Genomic DNA, 25,121 nt, shown 5'->3' with positions numbered 1-25,121 from the left:
GACGGCCCTCCTGGAGGATCCGGCCGGGGAAACATCTGAGCTCCGACTGGACCTGGTGGCGTTGGGACTTGGCGCACTACGACCTGGAACTGGATCCGGATATCATCTTTGGCCTTGATGTCGACGTGGGACTTTAGTGCAGGGTCTACATTACACGATGTCGCTAATGTTAACACATGGTACCACTGCTGCAGGGAAGGTTTTTTGCTTAGGCTGCTCATTGTATATATGGGGGTCTGAGGACCGAATGGATTTTAGGGGGCGTTAGTCCCCACCCTTCTGTTCAAAACACACGGTTAGATTTTCCAAATGTCACACACACCCACTCACCACCCAATGCCAGAGTTGAAGTCAAACCCGTTGGGAGGCCGCATACTTCGGTGTTGGGTATGGGGGTCTACACACACACAATGTTTGTGAGGTGACCCGGTTGGGCCACCTCAACAGGGGGACTTGTTAAAAATGAGTGGCTGCAACGCTTACACAACACTGCATACACTTTTGTTTGCTACGTCGCAGTGCAGATGCACATCCAGATATCCTTCTAACATGTAATTGCATTACACGTTGTCGCACCGACACAACAAACGCACAACATATCAACATATCAACATAGGGTCCGTTGGGAAGTTCACTCCGGGCGCGCTCTCCGCAACCCGGAACCTTCGGTAACTCAGAGCGTTGTTAGTGTGTGTGCCACTCAATACAAGTAAAACTGACACATTCAATATGGCGGATGTACTGAGGTATCCCTACCAATAGCCAACACGTTCATTAGTAAAGTTATAGAAAGTAGAAAACACTCTGTCTCTGGGTGCTGCATCGGACTGAATTTCCGAACGGATCTCATAAACGGGCGAAGCTAGGATTGGTCCGAGCCTGCGTGACGTCACGGCGGGAAGCAGTTTTGGCCATAAAACGGGGGAAAAGAACTTCTGCGGTCTCTTGCGGACGGACGCTGTTCTGAGCCACGTGCGGGAGAGCCCTTCTCCAACTTTATTGTTTGACATTGTATTTTCAAATAAATTGTTAAACTTTCCATCTGGCCTAATCATTGAAGCTTTACCTTGACCATAATAAAATAACCGGACAATAGAGGTTTGTACAGCCGGCAGGTTATACTTGGGCCGTGACTTTTCCTAACCTCTAACAACAAAAAAGGTAAACCTCACGAAAATCAGTTGAGAAATGACCAAGTTACGACTTAATATCAATGTCCATTACCATCGATGTGAACATCGACCTCCCCAATATGGCTGTCACGTAAACACGTCGGTATCTTCGGGTACAATCGTTACTTCAATCTGACGCTGTCTGTGTGCTTCAGAAAGCAGAGCGCGCTCCATTTTCTAAGAATCTACGTACGAGCGTGTTGGCTATTGGCAGGGAAACGTCAGTGCGTCCGCCATGTTGAATGTGTCAGTTCTGCCTGTAAAGGCAATCCCTGAGTGCGGCACTCTGAATAACCGAACAGCACAATCCAACAACGCTCTGAGTTTCCGAACATTCTGGGGTGTCGAAAGCGCGAACGTACTCTTCATATTTAGGGTCTTGCTGGTAACTCCAGCGATCTGTTTTGGGTCTTGAATATAGCAGTCCAAATGATGCCTGAATATTGTTCAGTCCCAAATAACATTCCATATGGATGTAGTTTTATAGAAGACCATTCAAAATCTAAGTGAAATCCACTCTTCCAATACTGTATTGGTTTGACTCTATTTGATATCGATTATGTATTGATATACGTGTTGACTGAATCCGGCATTTGCGAAGTGTTTCCGAAGCCAACTGCAAGCTCAGTTGTATTTATTTATTTTTTATTTAATTTTTTAAAATAAATGTTAAAATGCGCACGCTTTGATTGCTGCACCGGATCCGCTCCAAACGAACCGCATCCTTATGATCTTATCGCTTTTTGTCAGGCACGCGAAGACGCCATTATGATCTTTTTGCCACCGTCCTTCTGGGCTAACGTCCAATTTAGCCGGAGTTGTCGGCTCGTGTTTCAAACGAGGCAGACTTCCAGGGGCCACAGCTCTGCAAGACGGAAAAGAGTTGTTATTACTGGCATAGGTCTAGTGTGTCCTCTGGGCGTAGGGACGGCTCGACCCTGGAACAACCTCATTAAGGGCCAGAGCGGGATTGTGGCGCTGAGCTCGGAAATGTACAAAACCATCCCCTGCAAAGTGGCGGCCTTAGTACCCAGAGGAAAGGCAGAAGGTCAATTCCATGAGGAAATGTTTGTATCTCGCGCAGAGGTCAGTCGCATGTCACCGGCCACCGTCATGGCACTTGCAGCTGCTCAGCTTGCCCTGGACGACTCAGGATGGTCCCCTCAATCCCCAGAGGAACAACTCGCCACTGGTGTAGCAGTTGGCATGGGCATGGTATCGCTGGACGAAATCGTGTCGACCTCTGTGACCTTCCAAGAAAAGGGCTACAAGAAGATTAGCCCTTTCTTTGTGCCGCGTATCCTGGTGAACATGGCAGCTGGGCACATAAGTATCAAGCACAATTTGAAGGGTCCTAACCACGCTGTGTCCACAGCGTGCACCACGGGCGCACATGCCATCGGGGATGCTGCGAGGTTTATTACCCATGGTGATGCAGTTGCTATGGTTACAGGTGGGACAGAATCCTGTGTTGGTCCTCTGGCAATAGCCGGGTTCGCAAGAGCACGCGCTCTCGCCACCAGATGGAACGGCGATCCCAAACTAGCTTCGAGACCCTTCCATCCGGAAAGAGATGGCTTCGTGATGGGCGAAGGATCGGCTGTGCTCCTGCTGGAAGAACTGGACCACGCAGTCAAGCGTGGCGCCAGAATGTACGCTGAGGTGTTGGGGTACGGACTCTCAGGAGATGCCAGCCACATTACCACACCCGCTGCGGATGGAGACGGGGCATTCAGGTAAGGTCATTATTATTATTACTATCTTTGAAACATTCCCTGTCAAACATATAAACACAAAACAAAACAAAACAACGACAATTTACTCCAGATTTCATCACATCACAAAATGCACAGCACACACAAATTCTACACAGACGAGCCACAACATCGCTCTTGCGCAATCAAATCGAATACGAGAATTGTATTTGGGGAAAAAATTGGTTTGGATTCACGTTCGCCAGAACTTATCGCAGTGGGTCCTCCAAATTCAAAACCAGTGGTTGACAAACAAACAAACAAACAACCATTCGCACTCACAGTCACACCTACGGGCAATTTAGAGAAACCGGAGTGCCCGGAGAAAAGCCACGCAGGCACGGGGAGAACATTGAACCCGGGTCCTCACAACTGTGAGGCAGACGCTTTAACCAGTCCCACACCGTGCCGCGCGGATCAGCATAAAATGCTAATTATCGGCCGATACCGATAACACCGATCATATAAAAAAAAAAAGTGAAGTCTACTGCATACATTTGTGTACAACGGCGTACAATTACGACAAGGGACCTGGGCGTGAAGAATTGTTTTTTATTTTGCCTTATTGTGCTCTTCAGAGTCTTCCGGATTGCTTAATTTATGTTAATATTATAATTATAATTGGTATTATAATTGAGGTTTATTGAGAATCCGACTTGATCAGTCGAACAGAACAAAGTTTCTCGAAGGGAGAAAGTAACAAAGACAAAGCACTAATTGGAAACAGGACTCTCTAATTTGTTACAGAGTCTCTGACTTGTTACGAATATTGGGGGAGAGAGAAAATCCAGCGTCCGACATTACAGGCCAGTATGGCACTGTGTCCGGGCACCGTAACGAAGAGAGAGACAAAAAAGATGCTTGGGGGTACGCTATTTTATTTCGCAACCCCTCCCGCCCCGGCTTCCAAGCCGCGAAGGCGAAAGTTCTTTTTACGCCCAGTGTCAACGCATTGTAAGTCACTAATCATCGTCTCTATAGTAGCAAATAAGCTACTTTTCTTAACATGCTTCTTTGCAATGTTTACATTAACACAGAGGATGATGCGTGGCTCGGCCCAGACGGAAAAGCATGACGCTAGTTGTGAAGCTATCGAGTCATGAAGTCCCAAAATAAGTGATTGGGTTATACAGTTGACTTGTCACATAGGTCTGGCTGGAACCACATTATAGCAGAGAGTAACCAAGTTTGAACAACAAAATAGCAAGCCGATTAATACGCGTCTGGAGTGTAAATGTAAGATAATTCACAGCCTCACAAGACGCCTCCCGGACTGGAAAGGAATTAATACTTTCCTGGAGACGTCATCTGAGAGCGGGATCAGGTTATTTGTAATAATAATAAGATAAGATATCCTTTATTATTCCCCCAGTGGGAAAATTTCCATCATTTCAGTAGCAATAGTGGATGTAGGAAATATAATGATATAAATAGCATGCAAGACATCTAGACAAGTACATTCACAAAATAGGAATCTTAAGTATTGTCCATGCATAAACTCAGCGATGTTGTTTGTTTGAAAAATAGTTTGAATTTTGACATTTGAGGTCTCCAAATCTGAGACCATGGTCCTCAGTCGGAAAAGGGTGGCATGCCTTCTCCAGGTCGGGGATGAGATCCTGCCCCAAGTGGAGGAATTCAAGTATCTTGGGGTCTTGTTCACGAGCGAGGGAAGAATGGAACGGGAGATCGACAGGCGGATCGGTGCAGCGTCTGCAGTGATGCGGACTTTGTATCGGTCCGTTGTGGTAAAGAAAGAGCTAAGCCGAAAGGCGAAGCTCTCAATTTACCGGTCGATCTTCGTTCCTAGACCTCACCTATGGTCACGAGCTGTGGGTCGTGACCGAAAGAACAAGATCCCAGATACAAGCGGCCGAAATGAGTTTCCTCCGCAGGGTGTCCGGGTGTCTCTCTCCCTTAGAGATAGGGTGAGAAGCTCGGTCATCCGGGAGGATCTCAGAGTAGAGCCGCTGCTCCTCCGCATTGAGAGGAGCCAGATGAGGTGGCTGGGGCATCTGATTCGGATGCCTCCCGGACGCCTCCCTGGTGAGGTGTTCCGGGCATGTCCCACCGGGAGGAGACCCCGGGGACGACCCAGGACACGCTGGAGAGACTACGTCCTTCGGCTGGCCTGGGAACGCCTCGGGATCCCTCCGGAAGAGCTGGATGAAGTGGCTGGGGAGAGGGAAGTCTGGGCGTCCCTGCTGAAGCTACTGCCCCCGCGACCCGACCCGGATAAGCGGTAGAAAATGGATGGATGGAGGTCTGGTTCAATAAAAATTTTTTCATTATTATTATCTTTTTTACCAAGTTTCAAAACGGAATTAAAGGCGAATTTTGACGATGGCACGTCAAAATCTCATATACTGTAATTTCTCGTGTATAATGCGCAATTTTCCCCTCAAAATATTTTCAAAAGTCAAAAGTGCGCATTATACATAGGTATAGGGGCAAATGGAAAGAAATTCTCATTTTAGAAATGTATGCCGCCATCTAGTGGTTATGAAAAAGTTTTACACTTTCATTCCAAAATCCCACCGCCACCTAGAGGTTATGTGAAAGGTGTACACTTTCAATCTAATATGCCACCGCCACCTAGTGGTTATAAAAAAGTTGTACACGACACTTTCATTCCGATATGACAAGGGTACGTATGACTGCATATGTACAGTTGTACTCATAAGTTTCCACACCCATATGGTTATGTTTTGTTTAATGATAATGCTTTTCTGAAATGCTTGACGGTTTAATTTGAATCCCATTAAAATAAAATTAAATGTGGTTCACCTGGTCCTTCATGATTTCTTTAAAAAATTGTACCCATTTTACAATTTCTGCCTGGGTAATCAAACATATTCAGAGCACAACTGTGTGCTTTTTAATTTACTAAATAAAAGTAGGGCTGTGAATTTCAAAATAAGAGCAAGTCAATTTAAAAAAGTATTACGTGTTCAAATAAAATGCTCAACTTCAGAATTATTCTCTGAAAAAACTAACAAAATACAGATAGTACTTCATGTTTTGATCATATGGACCAAAGCAAAATCATGCGTTGTAAAAATGCAACTTAATGGAAACAAATACAGTAAATACAGGCCACCTGAAATATTGAAGTCAAGGCAGCTTGCTACGACGATGGTAAATAGGGTCTTGCCGTGACACGCCGCCTCTCCGCCAACATGCTGAGAGGGCCAACTTCAACATAAAAGCTTCATATATTATAGGGCACTTCTGTCAGTCTTTGTGAATGTGAAACGGTGTCAATTCACCAGCATGTATCCGGATCCACACACCCCTGGGACTCTTTCACTGGGTGTGGGGTCACGTACTTACTGTGACAAATAACTCATGAATATGCAAATCGCTTGTGTACCTCCTCGCTTATACTTATAACGTCTCCCGATCATACACAGCGGGACGTCAGTCAATTCAGTTGCTGTGAGGCGTACGCCATCAACAAACTCTCTCCCGGCTTGCCCGCAGGCACGGAGAAGCGATGCGTTCAGAGACGCTTGTGATATGTGTTTCAATAAGTTGTCATTTGTTTTTTTTCCTGATAACTTTACAGATGCATGGCAGCTGCCATCAACGACGCTGGCATTTCTCCTGAAGATGTGTCTTATGTGAATGCCCACGCCACATCCACACCTTTGGGCGACGCAGCGGAAAACGCTGCCATCAAGAGGCTCTTTCATCAAAGTGCAGGAACGTTGGCTGTGTCCTCCACCAAAGGAGCCACTGGACATTTGCTTGGGGCTGCAGGAGCTCTGGAGACAGCAATCACCGCTCTGGCTTGCTACCATGGTATCCTGCCCCCGACCCTCAATCTGGACTCCACCGAACCGGAGTTCAACCTCAATTACGTTCCCTGCGTAGCGCAGCCATGGCAGACTTTGGGCAGAAGGGTGGCCCTCACAAACTCATTTGGATTTGGAGGAACAAACGCCACGCTGTGTATTGCCAACATCTGAAAATCTCAACTTGCGTGTGTGTTCATTCCACTTATGAACCAACAAGAGGCCGTGAAACAGTCCCTCGTGGTGCAAACCAAATATCCATGTTGCTCGGCTAAGGCTGAAACGCCGCTTCCGACATATTGTCAGCAAATGTTACCTGATCGCCAAAATCTCACAGAGCTTCTTTTTGGGTGCTGATTCTTGCAAAAGGCTACTAGTTTAATACACACTTCCAGTGTTCCCCACAGGACCGGAATGTATTAGTGGTGGTGGGTATCCGGCGTTCAAGTTCAACCAACACTTGGCGAATACATCACAATACGATCAGTAAATAAATACAAAGGAATTCATATAAAAATGTTACGCTTGACGCATGTACGTTCCGTGGAATCACGCTGACGCAACTTTTGCAGCATTTATGCAAGCGCTACATATGTTTTATTATGATGAAATCAATAAAACTAATAAAAAGCTTGAACAATCACATTAGAGACAGAGGGAATGCTATGTATGTGTGGGTGAGATTCAGAAGTGAGTGACAGAACGCTTCCACTGTATTTACGGACATTGGTTTTCTGAAGTGTTCCTGAGCCCGTGCGGTGATATCCTTTACACATTGATGTCGGTTTTTGATGCAGTGGGGATCAAAGGTTCAATGTTGCTTTTCGGCCTTGCCGCTTACATGCAGTTGTTTCTCCAGATTCTCTGAACCTTTTGACGATACTATGGACCGGAGATGATGAAATCCCGAAATTCCTTGCAATTCTACGTTGAGGAACATTCTCCTTAAACTGTTGGACTATTTTCTCCCGCACTTGTTCACAAAGGTGAACCTCGCCCCATCTTTGCTTGTGAATGACTGAGCGATTCAGGGAAGCTCCTTTTATACCCAATCATGGCAGCCACCTGTTCCCAATGAGCATGTTCACCTGTGGGATGTTTGACGAGCATTCCTCCACTTTCTCCGTCTTTTTTGCCACCTGTCCCAGCTTTTTTGGAACGTGTTCCAGCCATAAAATTCAACGTTAATGATTATTTGCTAAAAACAATAAAGTTGATCAGTTTGAACATGAAATATCTTGTCTTTGTAGTGTATTCAATGAAATATACGTTGTACATGATTTGCAAATCATTGTATTCTGTTTTTATTTATGTTTAACACAACGTCCCAACTTCATTGGAATTGGGGTTGCAAGACCTTACAGCTGTCAGTGCATGTCAGAGCAAATGAGAATCGCGAGGTCAAAGGAACTGCCTGACGAGCTCAGAGACAGATCTGGCCAAGGTTACAACAAAATTTCTGCTGCACTTAAGGTTCCTAAGAGCACAGTGGCCTCCATCCATCCATCCATTTTCTGAGCCGCTTCTCATCACTAGGGTCGCGGGCATGCTGGAGCCTATTCCAGCTAACATCGGGCAGGAGGCAGGGTACACCCTGAACCGGTTGCCAGCCAATCGCAGGGCACACACAAACAAACAACCATTCACACTCACATTCACACCTACGGGCAATTTAGAGTCGTCAATTAACCTAGCATGCAACCGGAGTGCCCGGAGAAAACCCACGCAGGCACGGGGAGAACATGCAAACTCCACACAGGCGGGGCCGGGGAGTGAACCCCAGTCCTCAGAACTGTGAGGCAGACACTCTAACCAGTCGTCCACCGTGCCGCCCACAGTGGCCTCCATATTCCTTAAATGGAAGAGATTTGGGACGACCAGAACCCTTCTTAGAGCTGGCCGTCCGGCCAACCTGAGCAATCGGGGGAGAAGACCCTTGGTGAGAGAGGTAAAGAAAAACCCAAAGATCACTGTGGCTGAGCTCCAGAGATGCAGTCGGGAGGTGGGAGAAAGTTCTAGAAAGTCAACCACCATCACTGCAGCCCTCCACCAGTCGGGGCTTTATGGCAGAGTGGCCCGACGGAAGCCTCTCCTCAGTGCGAGACACGTGAAAGCCCGCATGGAGTTTGCTAAAAAACACCTGAAGGACTCCAAGATGGTGGGAAATAAGATTCTCTGGTCTGATGATACCAAGGTAGAACTTTCTGGCCTTAATTCTAAGCGGTATGTGTGGAGAACACCAGACACTGCTCATCACCTGTCCAATACAGTCCCAACAGTGAAGCATGGCAGTGGCAGCATCATGCTGCGGGGCTGTTTTTCAGCTGCAGGGACAGGACGACTGGTTCCAATCGAAGGAAATATGAATGCGGCCAAGTACAGGGATATCCTGGATGAAAACCTTCTCCAGAATGCTCAGGACCTCAGACTGGGCCAAAGGTTCACCTTTGAAGGTGATATCGAGTTTCAGGGTGTAACTGGTCTGGCGGGTAAACAAGGGTGTTTATTGCAGTATAGCATATCATGTAAATCATATAAGGGTGTGGGGGTGTGATGCATGAAAGCTCCCAGCAGGGTGGATACTGATCCAGCAGAGACCAGATGTCGAGGAAGACAATGGCTCGAGCAACCTGTACAGAGCTTTCTCTCCTTCTTTAGTGTCCAACCTGGCATACATGTCATCATCACATGTCTCTTGTTCGGCCTTTGCCACCTCTACCTTCGCCTTACGCCGCATCTCCATGTATTCCTTTGTCCTCGCTTCAGTCCTGTCAGTGTCCCTCTTTCCTTGTATGATTTCCTGTACTTTAAGGTTCTTCTCCCCTTTCCTACCAGAAGACACACCAAGTGCTCTCCTGCCTGTCTCTCTGATCATCGTGGCTGTTGTGGTCCAGTCTTCTGGAAACTTCTCCTTTCCACGTGTGTGCCACTACCTCCGCTCTTGTAGGTCACCCTATGTTCCTATGTTAGTGAGCCGTGGGAAATATGAAATGTGACTTAATTACTCCAAAAATGGATTTATTTCCAAGAAATAATGTATCTTTATTCATCTATGTATGCCAGCGAGGCAAATCGACAGACAGAACCAATAAATGCTCTTCTATTAGATGGCAGGATGTACATACAATAATTAATGTATCCACTTTTTTGGTGACATTTTTGTTTGTTGGTGTGCCGTGAGATGTTTCAATTGTAAAACATGTGCCTTGGCTGCATAAAGGCTGTAAATCACTGCTCGAGAGGAATGGAGGTCTCGGGAGGGGATTTGAAACTGACGAGATGAAACAAATTACAATTAGATATCTTTCATTTCCAGTTCGCCCCCAAATTAAAGAAGTACATTGTAAAATTCTAAACGAGATTTACCTCACTATGGAATTTTCGAGAGTAAAATTCAATATTGAAGCAAATTGTCGTTTTTTTGTGAGAGACAGTAAAAACCTGGAACATCTATTTTTTAGCTGCAAATCGGTACAGTCCTTTTTCTTGGCTATCCACTCTAAACATATTAAACTGTCACTTTGGATCATTAAGTTTGGTGTTTTTGGCAAAGACAATCATTTTTATTTTGTTATTAATGTGCTATAATTATTTGGGGTTTTTTTTGTTCACAGTTTTGATATTTCAAGACAAAACCCTGTCTCAATCGTTGCTTGAATGAGTCTTACTATATTACTACTACAACTAAACTAGAGGTCTTTTGAAGTTTGAAGAAAAGTGGCGCCAAATTCATTTGAAACAGTGCTATCCTTTCCTATGTTCGGAAGGAGGCGCCTTTTCATGTCTCCTCGGCCCTGTGACGCATTCCCACAAAGGCTAAGGAAAGGTAGGAAAAAGGTTAGGAGATTGGAGAATCCGAAGAGCCATTGATTTGCCTTACTTTACGGGCAGATCTGACACATTCAACATGGCGGACGTGTACGTATCCAAGTAACAGGCCAATCTTTCTTTCTTATTTTCTTTGTTTCTTTCTTTCTTTGCCTGTCACCCGTTTAAGGCGGGGTCGGTAATGGCAGCTTTTTTATTTTTTTCAAATAGACTTATTTTCAATAGGTTGGTTCTGCACGAAAACAGCATTCTCACTTTTGATTGGTAGAAAGACCAGCGGTCGGTTGACGGAGTCTGCGCAATAGGTAAGCGCTAGAAATTCAAATTTGAACAGAAGCTGTTTTGGCCAGAGGCAGGAGAAGCGCAGGTTCATTTGCGTCCTCTCTTTTTGGACATTTTCGTGTACTCGAGCATTTACAAATCCACCAGCCAACATATTCGTGCTCGGAATGGATCCTTTTACGGAGGTGAGTCGAGCAGTTTTAGCTTCCTTGTTCGATATATCGCGTTAGCAAACAAGCAGTGGAGGTGCAACAGCTGCAATTAGTCGTCAAGCTTTAAGTGTTAATATTATACATTACAAAGGTAACAATTATGTAAGTTTTTTTTTTTTTTTTTTTTAATTTGGCCACAATATGCCACACTAACGAATTTGTGAATAGTGCTGTACGTGTATTGAAACACGAACATTGCGTAGACTGCTCAAAGCCACCAGAGAGTGATGGCCAATCAACGAGCGCCCATTAACGTCTGTATTTTATACATTAGTGACGAAAGACAAACTAACATGATTTTTTTTGCAGCAGATGACTGTAGGGGGAAAGAATGATGGCTGCTCAATTAAAGGAAACAAAACCAAAAACTTTCACACAACGCACACGTTTTGCTCTGTTGTTTCACGTTAAAGCAGAAGAAATGCATCCCTTCTTTCTCGTTGAAAACAGTTTCGAGATCCTGTTTTTTTTTTTTTCTTCTTCTTTCTTTTCCAACAGTGTCATACCTAACCACAGTCGACTCAATGTTTTTCCGATGTGAATTTAACACATTCACTGCCATTGACGGCTTTGGAAGTCAAATAGCCATGTTAACTGGGAAGGCTGGCAGTGAATGAGTTAAGTACTCTTCCATGGGTATGTGAATGAGCTGGTTACTTTTGTTCCATGGCATAAGACTGTGAGTCATACGAGTCATTTTTTGTAATGGTGTGACATCCACGTACAAAGTGTACTCTGGTTTATACCTGTTCCCAACAGTGATATTTACTTTGGAGAAAAATAATAAGCAATGTAACGTTAACTGGTACTTTCAAAGATGCCAATCACTGCATGTTGTAATCTTTTTAATTTTGTCCTCTTTGTAAATTTAAAGAAACGGTTTCATTTTGACCATTTTAATATGCTTGAATCCGACCAGAAACTGTTGGAGCGGACACGGGCTCGCAGAGAGAACCTACAGAAAAAGATGGCAGGAAGACCAAATGCAGCAGAGCGCTCGATAGCGAAAAGATTAAGAGAGCCTCTGGCTGACGCAAATAGCGTGATCACGACAACGGTTGTCGCTGAAGGTATGATTTTGTGACATTAACCATATTGCCTACTTAATCACCGCTTACGTTTGTTTTTCATTTCTCTAAGTTCCTCAGACATCCTCGAAACCTTCTCCATCCAAGCGAATGTGTTCAGGAGAAAATGTTAAGCCCGCAGAGGGAGAAAAGAATCAGATGCAACCAACAACCCCTGTGCTCACAGATCCCCCAACAGACAAGAAACCCCCTATCGTCCCTGCATGTGTCCGACCTTCATCTTCTACGGGTGTGACTGAGGCCCCACTCTTTTACCAGGCTCAGCCAGGAGAGTTAAAAACTGTTCAGGTAGAGTCAGAAAAGACTGATGCGGCCGCTGCTTCAAAACTGCAGACGTCCAAGGTCATGCCTGTTAGTCCCGCTGCACTGAAGAGCAAGGAAGACCCAGTGGAACATTCGTCTCCCCTTGCCGGCAGTATGAAGTCCCGTCTACAGAGGCTTGCTGAACAAAGGAAATTCTGGGATGGCACTGGTAAGAATTTTTGTTAACGAGCTCCCAGTTGTTTAAAACAAATCGTGAGCCGATGATAGCATAATTGCCTAAGTCATTCAGCAATACAAAAATACCCGTGTCGTCGTCATTTCCTTTTGGCTTGTCCTGTGAGGGGTTGACACAGGGTGTCATCCTTTTCAATTTAAGCCTCTCTCCGGCATCCTCTTCTCTAACACCGATTGCCCCCATGTCTTCCCCCACTGCATCTATCCACCTCCTCTTTGGTCTTCCTCGAGCTCTCCTGCCTGGCATCTCCAGCCTCATCATCCTTCTACTAATATACTCACTCTCTCTCCTCTGGATGTGTCCAAACCATCGAAGTCTGCTCTCTCGAACTTTGTCTGTCCCTCTGGTGAGCTCATTTCTAATCCTATCAAACATGGTCACTCCAAGAGAGTCTGTCTTATAAACTTTGCTCTTGATCCTAGCAGAGACTCTTCTGTCACATAACACACCTGACACCTTCCTCCACCCGCTCCAACCTGCTTGGACCCGTTTCTTCACTTTCTGATGACACTCACCATTGCTCTGGACTGTTGACCCAAGGTATTTCAAGTCCTCCAGCCTCGCGATCTCTTCTCCCTGGAGCCTCACACTTCCCCCTCCACCCCTCTCATTTATGCACATAGGTATATTCTGTCTTACTTTCCAGTACATGCCTCCGCCTTTCAAACTGCTCCTCCACCTGCTCCCTGCTCTCACTGCAGATCACAATGTCATCTGCGAACATCGTGGTCCACGGGGAATCCAGTCTAATCTCATCTGTCATCCTATCCACCACCACTGCAAACAGGAAGCGGCTCAGTCCCACCTTTTTATTTTTATTTTTTAGAATTGCTTTTTTAAAATTGGAACAGACTGACAGTCATCAACCTTAACAAAGTCAGCAATAAATACCAAAAGTGTTAAAGTGCAGTTTTTAAATTAAAACTTACTGACAGTCATCGATGTGAATAAAGTCAGCAATAAATAAAAAAAATATTCAACTAACATTGTACACAACAATTTTATGCTACAACAGAAGCAGGTGTTTGTTGTGCATGTTTAACTGCATCAGTGTCTGTTCTGTACCAATTTACACACACTCATACAGTGCCCACACAAGATGGTGTGCCACACAGCCACCCGTAACTCTTTCTTCTATACAAAGTTCATCAATCCATCTTCTACCGCTTATCTGAGGTCGGGTCGCTGGGGCAGTAGCTTTAGCAGGGACGCCCAGACTTCCCTTTCCCCAGCCACTACATACAGCTCTTCCACGGGGATCCCGAGGCGTTCCCAGGCCAGCCGAAGGATGATGTCTCTCCAGCGTGTCCTGGGTCGTCCCCGGGGTCTCCACCCGGTGGGACGTGCCCGGAACACCTCACCAGGGAGGCGTCCGGGAGGCATCCGAATCAGATGCCCCAGCCACCTCATCTGGCTCCTCTCGATGTGAAGGAGCAACGGCTATACTCTGAGATCTTCCCGGATGACCGAGCTTCTCACCCTATCTCTAAGGGAGAGCCCGGACACCCTGCGGAGGAAACTCATTCCGGCCGCTTGTATCCGGGATCTCGTTCTTTCGGTCACGACCCACAGCTCGTGACCATAGGTGAGGGTAGGAACGTAGATCGTCCGGTAAATCGAGAGCTTCGCCTTTCGGCTTAGCTGCTTCTTTACCACAACGGATCGATACAAAGTCCGCATCACTGCAGACGCTGCACCGATCTGCCTGTCGATCTCTCGTTCCATTCTTTCCTCACTCATGAACAAGACCCCAAGATACTTTAACTCCTCCACTTGGGGCAGGATCTCATCCCCGACCTGGAGAGGGCACGCCACCCTTTTCCGACTGATGACCACGGTCTCAGATTTGGAAGAGCTGATTCTCATCCCAGCCGCTTCACACTCTGCTGCGAACTGCTCCAATGAGAGTTGGAGGTCACGGCTTGATGAAGCCAACAGAACCACATCATCTGCAAAAAGCAGAGATGCAATACTGAGGCCACCAAACCGGACCCCCTCTACGGCTCGGCTGCGCCTAAAAATTCTGTCCATAGAGGTTATGAACAGAATCGGTGACAAAGGGCAGTCTTGGCGGAGTCCAACCCTCACCGGAAACGAGTCCGACTTACCGCCGGATATGCGGACCAAACTCTGACTCCGGTCGTACAGGGACCGAACAGCCCGTATCAGGGGGTTCGGTACCCCATACTCCCGAAGCACCCCCGCAGGACCACCCGAGGGACACAGTGGAACGCCTTCTCCAAGTCCACAAAACACATGTAGACTGGTTGGGCGAACTCCCATGCACCCTCGAGGACCCTGCCAAGGGTGTAGAGCTGGTCCACTGTTCCAGGGCCAGGATGAAAACCACACTGCTCCTCCTGAATCTGGGATTCAACTTCCCGACGGACCCTCCTCTCCAGCACCCCTGAATAGACCTTACCAGGGAGGCTGAGGAGTGTGATCCCCCTGTAGTTGGAACACACCCTCCGGTCATCCTTCTTAAAAAGGGGGACCACCACCCCATTCTCCCAATCCAGAGGCACTGTCCCCAATGTCCACGCGATGTTGCAGGCCTGTACCTTTTTGTTGTGTACACTGTACACCAAGTACAACCCCAATTCCAATGAAGTTGGGACGTTGTGTTCAACATAAATAAAAACAGAACACAATGATTTGCAAATCAGGGTCATGTTTACTACTGTCTTACTTCACCTTTTCTTTTAACAACATTCAATAAACATTTGGGAACAGTGGACACTTAATTGTTGAAACTTTGTAGGTGAAATTCTTTTCCATTCTTGCTTGATGTACAGCTTCAGCTGTTCAACAGTCCGGGGTCTCCGTTGTCATATTTTACGCCACGCATTTTCAATGGGAGACTGGTCTGGACTGCAGGCAGGCCAGTCTAGTGCCTGCACTCTTTTACTACGAAGCCACGCTGTTGTAACATGTGCAGAATGTGGTTTGACGTTGTCTTGCTGAAATAAGGAGGGACGTCCATGAAAAGACGTTGCTTGGATGGCAGCATATGTTTCTCCAAAACCTGTATGTCCCTTTCAGCATTAATGGAGCCTTCACAGATGTGTAAGTTACCCATGCCATTGGCACGAACACAGCCCCATACCATCACAGATGCTGGCTTTTGAACTTTGCGTCCATAACAGTCCGGATGGTTCTTTTCCTCTTTGGCCCAGAGGACACGACGTCATACATTGCACATGCGTAGTGGAGTTTTTTTTTTTTTTTTTTTTTTTTCTTTGACTGCTCTGACAGCTCAATATTATGTTTGAGACTGTCATTGCCTAACTGATGTGTTTCACCATTCCAGACTTCATTGGTGCAGACTCTACACCTATGTCCCTGATGAGAAGAAATGTTGATGTCAAAACAACTTCAGGCACAACCATGCCCTCAGAAACTCCAGTAGGACGGAGAGAAAGAATGGCCACACTTGCTGCCACTATTGGAACTTGGGAAGATGACTTAAGCCATGTCAACTTTTCAAAAGAGGAAGCCCCTGCAAAGCCTGCTGCAGCCTTTGGTCCCAAGTCAGCCTGTAGAGATGCAAATTTGGCTGCTTCCACTAAACAAAACACTGTAAAGCCTGTGATGACCAGTTCAACAAACACCAAGTATTCATCAGTCTCAAATCAGGCAAGTTTGCTTTACATTATTATTATTATTATTATTATTTTTATTTTTTTAAAATCATAATCAAACGTTCTTTTGTCTTTACGTAAACACTTTCACCAAAATTCACAGTGAGCAGTCTACAGCGGACCGCAACTCAGCATTATGTATTTGTCATTGTTGGAAAACAAAGACTCAACTTTGCTTATTTTGAGGAAAAGGTGACGTCGTAGCAAAAAAAAAAAAAGGAATGGGAATATCCATCCATCCATCCATTTTCTTCCTCTTATGAGGTCGGGTCGCGGGGGCGGTAGCTTTAGCAGGGATGCCCAGACTCCCCTCTCCCCAGCCACTTTATCCAGCTTACCAGGGGTATCCCGAGGCGGTCCAAGGCCAGCTGGGAGACACACACATGCAAATCAGTCGCCTTTTGGCGAAATTCGGCGTTTTGAACTCAAAATAGGCCATTTCTGTGAATCGTACAGATCTGATGAGTTTTTCTAGGGGGGGGGGGGTCGTCGTCGTCGTCATAGGCTGTTTCGTAATCCTAGGACGCTGGCAGCTAGATCCACTCCACAGATATAATGTGAATATGACTCCACGGCGGACTAATATGCTGGCGGCCTGAGGTTCCGCCTGTGCGTTCAGGACCGGCTTTGGGTAAATCACAGGAGTTGACGAGACCAGAAAAAACACTTACGCCGCTTCTGCTGTTAAGAAGTAACGGTACTTTTACTCCATTACAATGATGTCGGTCGCTACTTTTATTTATCAATTACTGCTTATTTATTGACTATTTCGTGAGCGAGACTACAACTTAGACGTCCGCATTGGCGCTGTTTGCACCAATCCAGTTTAAGCGCTAGTGACGATTAAGTCTAGTTCACCAATCAAACGACACACAAAGTCACACGACCTCACGTCTTCTCTTGGGCTTTTTAGGCATAGGTTTTCAAACTAGATAAGCCAACCCGGCTGACCGTCGTGACTACGTGGTGGCCATGTTGGGAAGGTCGTCGTTACTATGAAGGCAACGACACGTAACTCGTGTTTACATTTAGACGAACAAAAACCAACAACTTTCATGTAGTATTTCTTTGGCACTGTCTGCCCCAACGTCGGTACTTCAGCTCACTTATAACTTGAGAAAACACCGTGCAATAAATTGCAGATGTTTTGTTGTAGTTTTGACTGTGCATACACACACGCCCACACACAGCAACATCAGAATTTGCATTTTATTATTATTATTATTATTTATGCTGTGGTTAAAACAAATCAGAAGTTACTCATGATTTACTCAGTACTTGAGTCATTATTTCCCTCTGTACTTTTCACTCTTACTTACTCAAGTAATTTTTGGGAGGACCACTTTTTACTTTTACTTGTCACATTATTGTCATTACTGAGTGAAGTGAAACAGACAATGATTTTAGTCAATTCTTTTCCAGAATGAGAGTGCTGAAAGAGGCGAATGTTATTCATGGGGCACAGCTTGAAGCAGGCATCAGGTGCAGGTGGGCGTGGCTCAAGTTGGAGGCTAAAACAAGAAAAGTCAAATCAGCCAACTTTAATTTTAATCTTAAATTTGTACATCATGTACTTGAGCGGTGTAAATAAGTGTTTTTTTGTTTTTGTTTTGTTTTTTTGCTTGCCTTATTGCACTCTTCAGAGTTTTCTGGATTGCTTAATTTATGTTAAAATCAAAAACATTCTCTGTAGGGGCCTGGGGATCCCCCCTCCCATGCCCCCCCTACAATGTTTTTAAAACAAAATGTTTGTCACCTTTTTCATGCCTTTGGCGTTTGCATGTCTGGTAAAGTAGCCTACAAGCTACGGGAGTCTATGTGCAGCCCGCAGCAGCCAGATGGGCCTCCGCTTGACGCCAAAATTAAGCATATAAAATTTGTCCTGCTTTTTAAATCTGTTAAATTTATTTGCATGACAGATTAAGTTAAGGCTTCTTTAGACTCGCGCGGGCGGCGACCGCACCGATGTCACTGCGGCTATCCTGCGCCCAGTTTGCCTTTTATACTTTTGATAATGTACTGCAGTTCTCCTCCAGTTATTCATGTGATAATAAATGGGTTGGCCATACATAAACTGATTATCTGTATGCAGGAATTCCCTCTCCATTGCGGGGGTTACATTCCTGTCAATCTACGCAATAAGAGAAATCTTTGAAATAAAAATACCCTATTTAAATACACCCTAGGCATATTTGTGTTACATCTATCCCCTTCCCCCCCCCCTGGGGCAAAGAAATTGAGGGGTTGAGATTTTTCTCACTTTCATGGAAATGCTCATTTCATGATGGCTGCCACTTGTCATGAAGCAACATGACAAGTGGCAGCCATCTTTGTGCAATGTATTATGAGATTATAAAGGGTTTAATGAGCGGTAAGGATCATATCTGCACTTGTGTTTGCAGGGGCATCGATGTAGATCACATGGTTGCTCTTTACCGTTGTGCTCCATTTATGTGCACACCTGTTCATGATGTTAATAATGGATTTTCTATTGTCAACAGGCTGTGCACCCTTCAGCCAGGTCAAGCCCTCAGAAGACGGACACTCTCACAACCAAATCAACCCTTCTATCAATAGCAAGCCCCCAGAAGACCTCAATCCAGGCAGCAACTGTTTCACCAGTGTCCCCATCTTCAGGACCAGTGAAAAACAATGCGGTTTCCAGGGGTCCCAATTTTACCTCGAGCCCTCAAAAACCACAGCTCTGTGCAAAACAACCTATGTCCAGCTCTGCTGTCCCACAGGCAAAGGCGAAAGCTGTTGCTCCCGGTAATGTATAATGCAGTGATAGTTTTGCACTCTTTCTTTATTTTGCTGGCGCTCAAGCTTGAAATGTTTTTGTATTAAAGTCTACTTGGGTTGAAGGTGCACATGATTATGTAATTTCCTGCACATCATGTCATGTAACACTGTTTTTAACACTCTATGGCCAACAGGTGTACAGGTAAAGTCTTTCCTGGACCGGTTTGACGAGAGATGCCGAGAGCGCACAAACTCCCCAGCAGGCGGAAGCAACCAGCCATCCACAGGAATTCAGTCGGTTACACCACACAAACCTGTGCAAAACAGGCTCATAGGTGCCCAAACATTACAAACGACCACATCTGATCTAACCCAGAAACAAAAACTGGTGGGTAAATACGGTGTGGGTTGTACAATTCCAATGAAGTTGGGACCTTGTGTTAAACATAAATAAAAACAGAATACAATGATTTGCAAATCATGTTCAACCTATATTTAATTGAATATACTACAAAGACAAGATATTTCATGTTCAAACTGATAAACTTTGTTTTTAGCAAATAATCATTAACTTAGAATTTTATGGCTGCAAAACCTTCCAAAAAAGCACTCTTTTACTACGAAGCCACGCTGTTGTAAGACGTGCAGAATGTGGTTTGGCATTGTCTTGCTGAACTAAGCAGTGGCGTCCGTGAAAATGGCGTTGCTTGGATGGCAGCATATGTTTCTCCAAAACCTGTATGGTCCTTTCAGCATTAATGGTGCCTTCACCGATGTGTAAGTTACCCATGCCATTGGCACTAACACAGCCCTTACCATCACAGATGCTGGCTTTTGAACTTTGCGTCCATAACAGTCTGTATGGTTCTTTTCAATCTTTGGCCCGGAGGACACGACGTCCACAGTTTCCAAAAACAATTTGAAATGTGGACTCGTCGGACCACAGAACACTTTTCCACTTTGCATCAGTCCATCTTAGATGAGCTCGGGCCCAGAGCTGGGTGTTGTTGATAAATGGCTTTTGCTTTGCATGATAGATTTTCAAGTTGCACTTACGGATGTCGCGCCGAAGTGTATTTAATGACAAGTGTTCCTGAGCCCATGCGGTGTTATCCTTTACACATCGATGTCGGTTTTTGATGCAGTGCCGCCTGAGGGATCGAAGGTCACGGGCATTCAATGTTGGTTTTCGGCCTTGCCGCTTCCATGCAGTGATTTCTCCAGATTCTCTGAACCTTTTGATGCTATTATGGACCGTAGATGATGAAATCCCTCAATTCCTTGCAATTGTACGTTGAGGAACATTGTCCTTAAACTGTTCGACTATCTTTGCTTGTGAATGACTGAGCGATTCAGGGAAGCTCCTTTTCTACCCCATCATGGCACCCACCTGTTCCCAATGAGCCTGTTCACCTGTGGGATGTTCCAAACAGGTGTTTGATGAGCATTCCTCAACTTTCTCAGCCTTTTTTGCCACCTGTCCCAGCTTTTTGGGAACGTGTTGCAGCCATAAAATTCTAAGTTCATGATTATTTGCTAAAAACAATAACGTTTATCAGTTTGAACATGAAATATCTTGTCTTTGTAGTGGATTCAATGAAATATAGGTTGAACATGATTTGCAAATCATTGTATTCTGTTGTTTTGTTTGTTTCACACAACATCCCAACTTCATTGGAATTGGGGTAGCATATATCACAACGCCATACACTAAATTCACAGTAATCCTTCTTTCCAGGAGCGTGAGTCTGAGCTGGCACAGATTCGGAGTCGGCTCCAGGGGAATAATTTGTGGAAAATCAAAAATGAGTCAGAAACCAAGAAAGCTGCAGACCTCAAGGTTTTAACTGTGTGTGTGTGCGTGTGCTCATCCGTACAGTATATTTGTATGTGGGGGGTCCCACTGTATAGTGATGCACCGAAATGTTTCGGACCGAAATACTTTTTTTTTCACCGAACTAAAACTACCGAAATAACATGCCACATGCATGACATGTCTCATGTTTAACGCTGGCGGCTGGCGCCCACGAGAGGAGTAGGGTAAACAATCATTTACTATCAACAAGCAATGACTTATAGAGTATTGTTGAATTGACTGGGATGTCACTTTATTACGCACCCCCTACACTCACAGTTTGGTAATGACATGGTGCCATCAATCAACCATATAAGTGAAATAAGCATAAATGTTAAATGACACATTCAACAAACTACTAGTGACATAAACACACATTAATAAGTGATTGTGTGGTACAGTACACTCGTCACATTGGTCTGGCTGGAACCGTATTATAGCGGAGATGAGCAAAATATTGGGTCACCGGTGTGGGACTATTTTGCGGTGTCTCAGATAAACAACACGTAAGTTATTTGCAGTCGGTGCACAACTGAAGTACGTTGTGGGCAACGTCATCGCAATGCTTCAACACGGCCCCAAAAATCCTGATCGTGTAAAGCCTAATAATGACTCATTATAATATTAGATAAGCTTTATTAATCCCACAATTGGGGAAATTTGCATCATTTCAGCAGCAATTTTGGGTACAGGAAATAAAAAAATGAGCATGGAAGAAGACATTTGGCTTTCCGCCAGAGGAATTATGTTGTGAAATTGAGCAGTATGCAGATTTTTTTTCATATTACATAATGCAATAACGGTGCCACAGTAATGTTCTTGAAATAATTTTCAAAGTATGGAAATGAAAATAGTTCTGGAAGTGAATTTGTATAGGTTGGCAACTCTGCAGTCATGGCCATAAATGCCGTTTGACTAATAATTGGCACAGTTTTGGAATTAACAATTGGTGGGTTTTAAAAAGAAAATGCCTACAAATGAAGTTTGATTGATTAATTCTTTTCCGTGTTTTGACTTTCAGCATTGGGTTCCTCAGTTTCATTTTTTTGTTTCGGTCCAGAATTTTCATTTCTGTGCATCACTAGGTTGTATATACAGTATGTGTCTGTAGTTGTACTCTTTATGCATGCCATTTATGTTGGGTGGTGGTCTCATGGATTTCTTAAGCACAATATATATTTATCTAATCTTTTTTTTTTTTAAGAAAAAGTTTGACAAACCTGTGGATAGCAACGTTGCCTTGTTTGAGCCAAAAGATGAACCGAAATCACATTTTGCGCCTGCGGAAACTCCTGTAAAGGCCGTTCCTCCAGGTATTCACAATATTTTTGTATTATGACTTGCACGTTTTTTGAAGAAAGTTATCGGTTTTTGGTAATGCTGTTGATGTGGCATCATGGTGACATTGTTGACGTACCGTACTCATCATAGGTAAGTCGCTTTCATGAGTCGCAATGAATAAGTGTGCTTGCTAGTTCCAAACATGTCGCCCAGGGCGAACAGCTTGACAAAAAAACCTCTTACTGTACCAAAAGTAGCACGTTTCAGACTCTGGAGACTTGTGTTTTGTATTCGTCAGAGTTAACACTGCAGCCATGCGCTGTCTCTCCGCAGAGGACTCTATGACAATAGACAATAGATAGAGCCATCATCACATGGCTGCCACGTCCGTTCCCCACATTCAACATGGCCGCAACGTAGGCAGGGGAGGCACGTCTTTTGGAATTGGATCTAGTACATAATACATAATACAAATACAGTACGTCAGTCCCATTCTCTGTCTGCATTGCACCTCAGCGCCAGTAAACCACCGCGGCCAATTCTGGAACTAAGAGCCTTTGTCAACGGCATTTTAAGTGACAAATAGAAACTATTTTTGGACACATTTGGAGGTATTCAACACATGAAGAAAGCGAGGTGCAAAACGGCATGGAAAGACAAGACAACCTAAAAGCTAACAAAAATCAAACTGCAATCCAGCCCCTTGTCAGTGCAAGTGAATATCCGCTGGTTCAGTCCTACAAAAAGGTCTCATTGAAGGTTCAGCAATGATGCCGGCCTTTTCCTGCTTCTTCCACTTGCGAACCACGCAAGTGGGTGCCATTTTCATGGGGTCCTTAGCCAAACCGATGTTGTTTTACCCAATGCACATACCGGCACTCTATACCTACTGGGGGCGTGCCTTTAGCGTCCTCGTTCACGCGCACCCTTCCCCCTTTAACCTCCGCATGCTGTCCTCAGTCACGTCCGCCTTCCTCTATACAAGCAGCGTGTTGGCAGTCAGTCAAGCGGAGTGCTCATCAAAGTCACACAACAACATTTACAGATTTTGGAACTCAGTGCACATGTAAATGTGCAAATGTAACACGTGCATAATGTGGCTTGGCATTGTCTTGCAGAAATAAGTAGGTACGTCCCTGAAAAAAATGTTGCTCGGACGTCAGCGTATGTTGCTCCAGAATCTATATGTACCTCTCAGCATAAATGGTGCCTTGGGCACTAACGCGACCCCATACCAGAGCTGCCAAATGTTACGGAACGCCCGTAGGCTGCATCTGCGTCCACACCATTTTACTAGGTTGATGTAATCAGAACAGTGGCAAATATTGAAGCCGTAATTTATTCACGCTTATAATTATGACTGTCGCAAGAAAAGGGTTTTTGGACAAAACTTTGAAAATCTGGAAATTCAGACACATTTTTTATAGGTTGACAGCTCTCCCATAGCATCGCAGATGCTTTCTTTTGAACTTTGCGGCGATAACAATCTGGATGGACCTTTTCCTCTTCCGCCTGTGGACTCGTCAGGCCACACAGTTGGGCTGGGGATAAAAAAAAATCGATGTTGTCAGATAAGACGACTTAAAAAATAGCTCGCCACAGATATCCAAGCCTCAAAGCTCTTTCAAGCTATCTTCCATTTGGACAAATTCACATGCAGTGCCGTGAAAAGGTATTTGCCTCCTTTTCAAATTCTTATATTTTTGCATAGTTTCTCCACTTTAATGTTGAAGATCATCCGATAAATGGAAATATCAGACAAATATAACCAGAGTTAACTTAAAATGCGGTTTTTAATGATTTCATTAAAAATAGGCACTGTACGCCTAAATTCTTCTGTATTCAAATGGCCTTCACTGTGTATTAGCACCCTCTATTGCTGGAAAGTCGGTACTGCAGGAACGAACAGTCTTAACTCAACTTTATTTGTAGAGCACTTTAAAACAGCCACAGTTGCACACAAAGTGCTGTACATTTATACGAAGGGAAAAAAACCAGTGCAAATTAAAACAACAGACTAACAACAGCGTTAAAAACAATAAAAAGACACTGAAACAGTGTAGAGTCTGATGCTGAGTTGATAGATTTAAAAACAAGCAAAATGGTCTTTAAAATGGACTCTGCAATGCACAGCAAGCCAGTGAAGAAAGGCCAGAATTTGGGTTATTTGCTCCCTATCCGTGCTCCAGTTCGAAGGCAAGCTGAGACTGAGCCTAAGACCAAACAGTAACGCTCTCTTCATGTAAAGCGTGCCATTGTTCAGTCGTGACCCAGTCGATTTAGATTTTGCTCATCCTACTGATGTATGATTTAATGTGAGCATACGGGCATGTTTAACACAGTTGTTTCCAAATTTACAGGTTGTGGGTTGGTCGTCTCTACCCCGCCATCCACAACTCATCCAATGAAAGACGTTACCCCCGGAGACAATGATCAAATTGCTGATATGGCGAAAGATGACGACAATAATGAAGACGTTGAGATCGAGTTGAATGTTGACCAGTCCGTCGACTCTGCCGTTATCAATGATCTGTTTGAAGGGATTCTGGAGCCGTGTGAGTCCCAGGATCATGAGGAGGAAGATGCCTTGAATATCTCTTCCATGTCCCTTCTCACACCGCTGGCAGAGACTGTGGCTGCTGTCGTGAAGAGTCCCGAGAGGATGATGGTATTCACAATACATTCATCGTCAAGATTATCGATGTAAATTTGTATGTATACTGAATTTCTCCGCACGACTTGGCCGCGATGCCGCGCAAAGATCTGCCATTTTAAAAGGGCAGTGTAGTTCATCCGACGTACGCCATGGAAGCATTATCATCATAGACAACAGAAATGCAGAACTGCAGTCTGAGTGCAATTAGCATTCACTTCAGAAAAGCGGTACCTACTCAATTGTTCGAAGGGCGGGGATAATTTAGCGCACTATTTGATGAGTGTCATTTGGTGGTGTTGAAGAGCAGCCTCTGC

General features: G+C 44.8%; 2 protein-coding genes across 3 annotated transcripts in view; both read left to right on the top strand.

Moving 5' to 3' along the window:
- Window positions 1–1,194: 1,194 nt before the first annotated feature.
- oxsm (3-oxoacyl-ACP synthase, mitochondrial) lies at window positions 1,195–7,366 on the top strand. Its single transcript, XM_061759739.1, has 2 exons — window positions 1,195–2,908; window positions 6,495–7,366. Exons 1-2 carry the CDS (start codon window positions 1,839–1,841, stop codon window positions 6,895–6,897), a joined length of 1,473 nt encoding a protein of 490 aa, XP_061615723.1. The 5' UTR covers window positions 1,195–1,838; the 3' UTR covers window positions 6,898–7,366.
- A 3,472-nt stretch (window positions 7,367–10,838) lies between these two features.
- anln (anillin, actin binding protein) overlaps window positions 10,839–25,121 on the top strand; it is a 31,552-nt gene continuing 17,269 nt past the window's right edge. Inside the window, exons 1-10 of one of the 2 annotated variants that reach the window (XM_061759738.1) lie at window positions 10,839–11,018; window positions 11,544–11,681; window positions 11,965–12,115; window positions 12,186–12,605; window positions 15,943–16,268; window positions 18,775–19,042; window positions 19,210–19,403; window positions 20,754–20,855; window positions 22,075–22,183; window positions 24,512–24,819. In XM_061759738.1, the coding sequence (XP_061615722.1) occupies window positions 12,013–12,115; window positions 12,186–12,605; window positions 15,943–16,268; window positions 18,775–19,042; window positions 19,210–19,403; window positions 20,754–20,855; window positions 22,075–22,183; window positions 24,512–24,819 (1,830 nt within the window). In that variant the 5' untranslated portion in view covers window positions 10,839–11,018; window positions 11,544–11,681; window positions 11,965–12,012. The remainder of the gene's footprint in view (window positions 11,019–11,543; window positions 11,682–11,964; window positions 12,116–12,185; window positions 12,606–15,942; window positions 16,269–18,774; window positions 19,043–19,209; window positions 19,404–20,753; window positions 20,856–22,074; window positions 22,184–24,511; window positions 24,820–25,121) is intronic. The other variant, XM_061759737.1, reaches the window with a different exon arrangement.

This window comes from Phyllopteryx taeniolatus, chromosome 21 (genome assembly GCF_024500385.1).
Source record: "Phyllopteryx taeniolatus isolate TA_2022b chromosome 21, UOR_Ptae_1.2, whole genome shotgun sequence".
Lineage (NCBI taxonomy): Eukaryota > Metazoa > Chordata > Actinopteri > Syngnathiformes > Syngnathidae > Phyllopteryx > Phyllopteryx taeniolatus.
The sequence above is the reverse complement of the archived record's forward strand: the minus strand, read 5'-3'. Positions and strand labels throughout refer to the sequence as shown.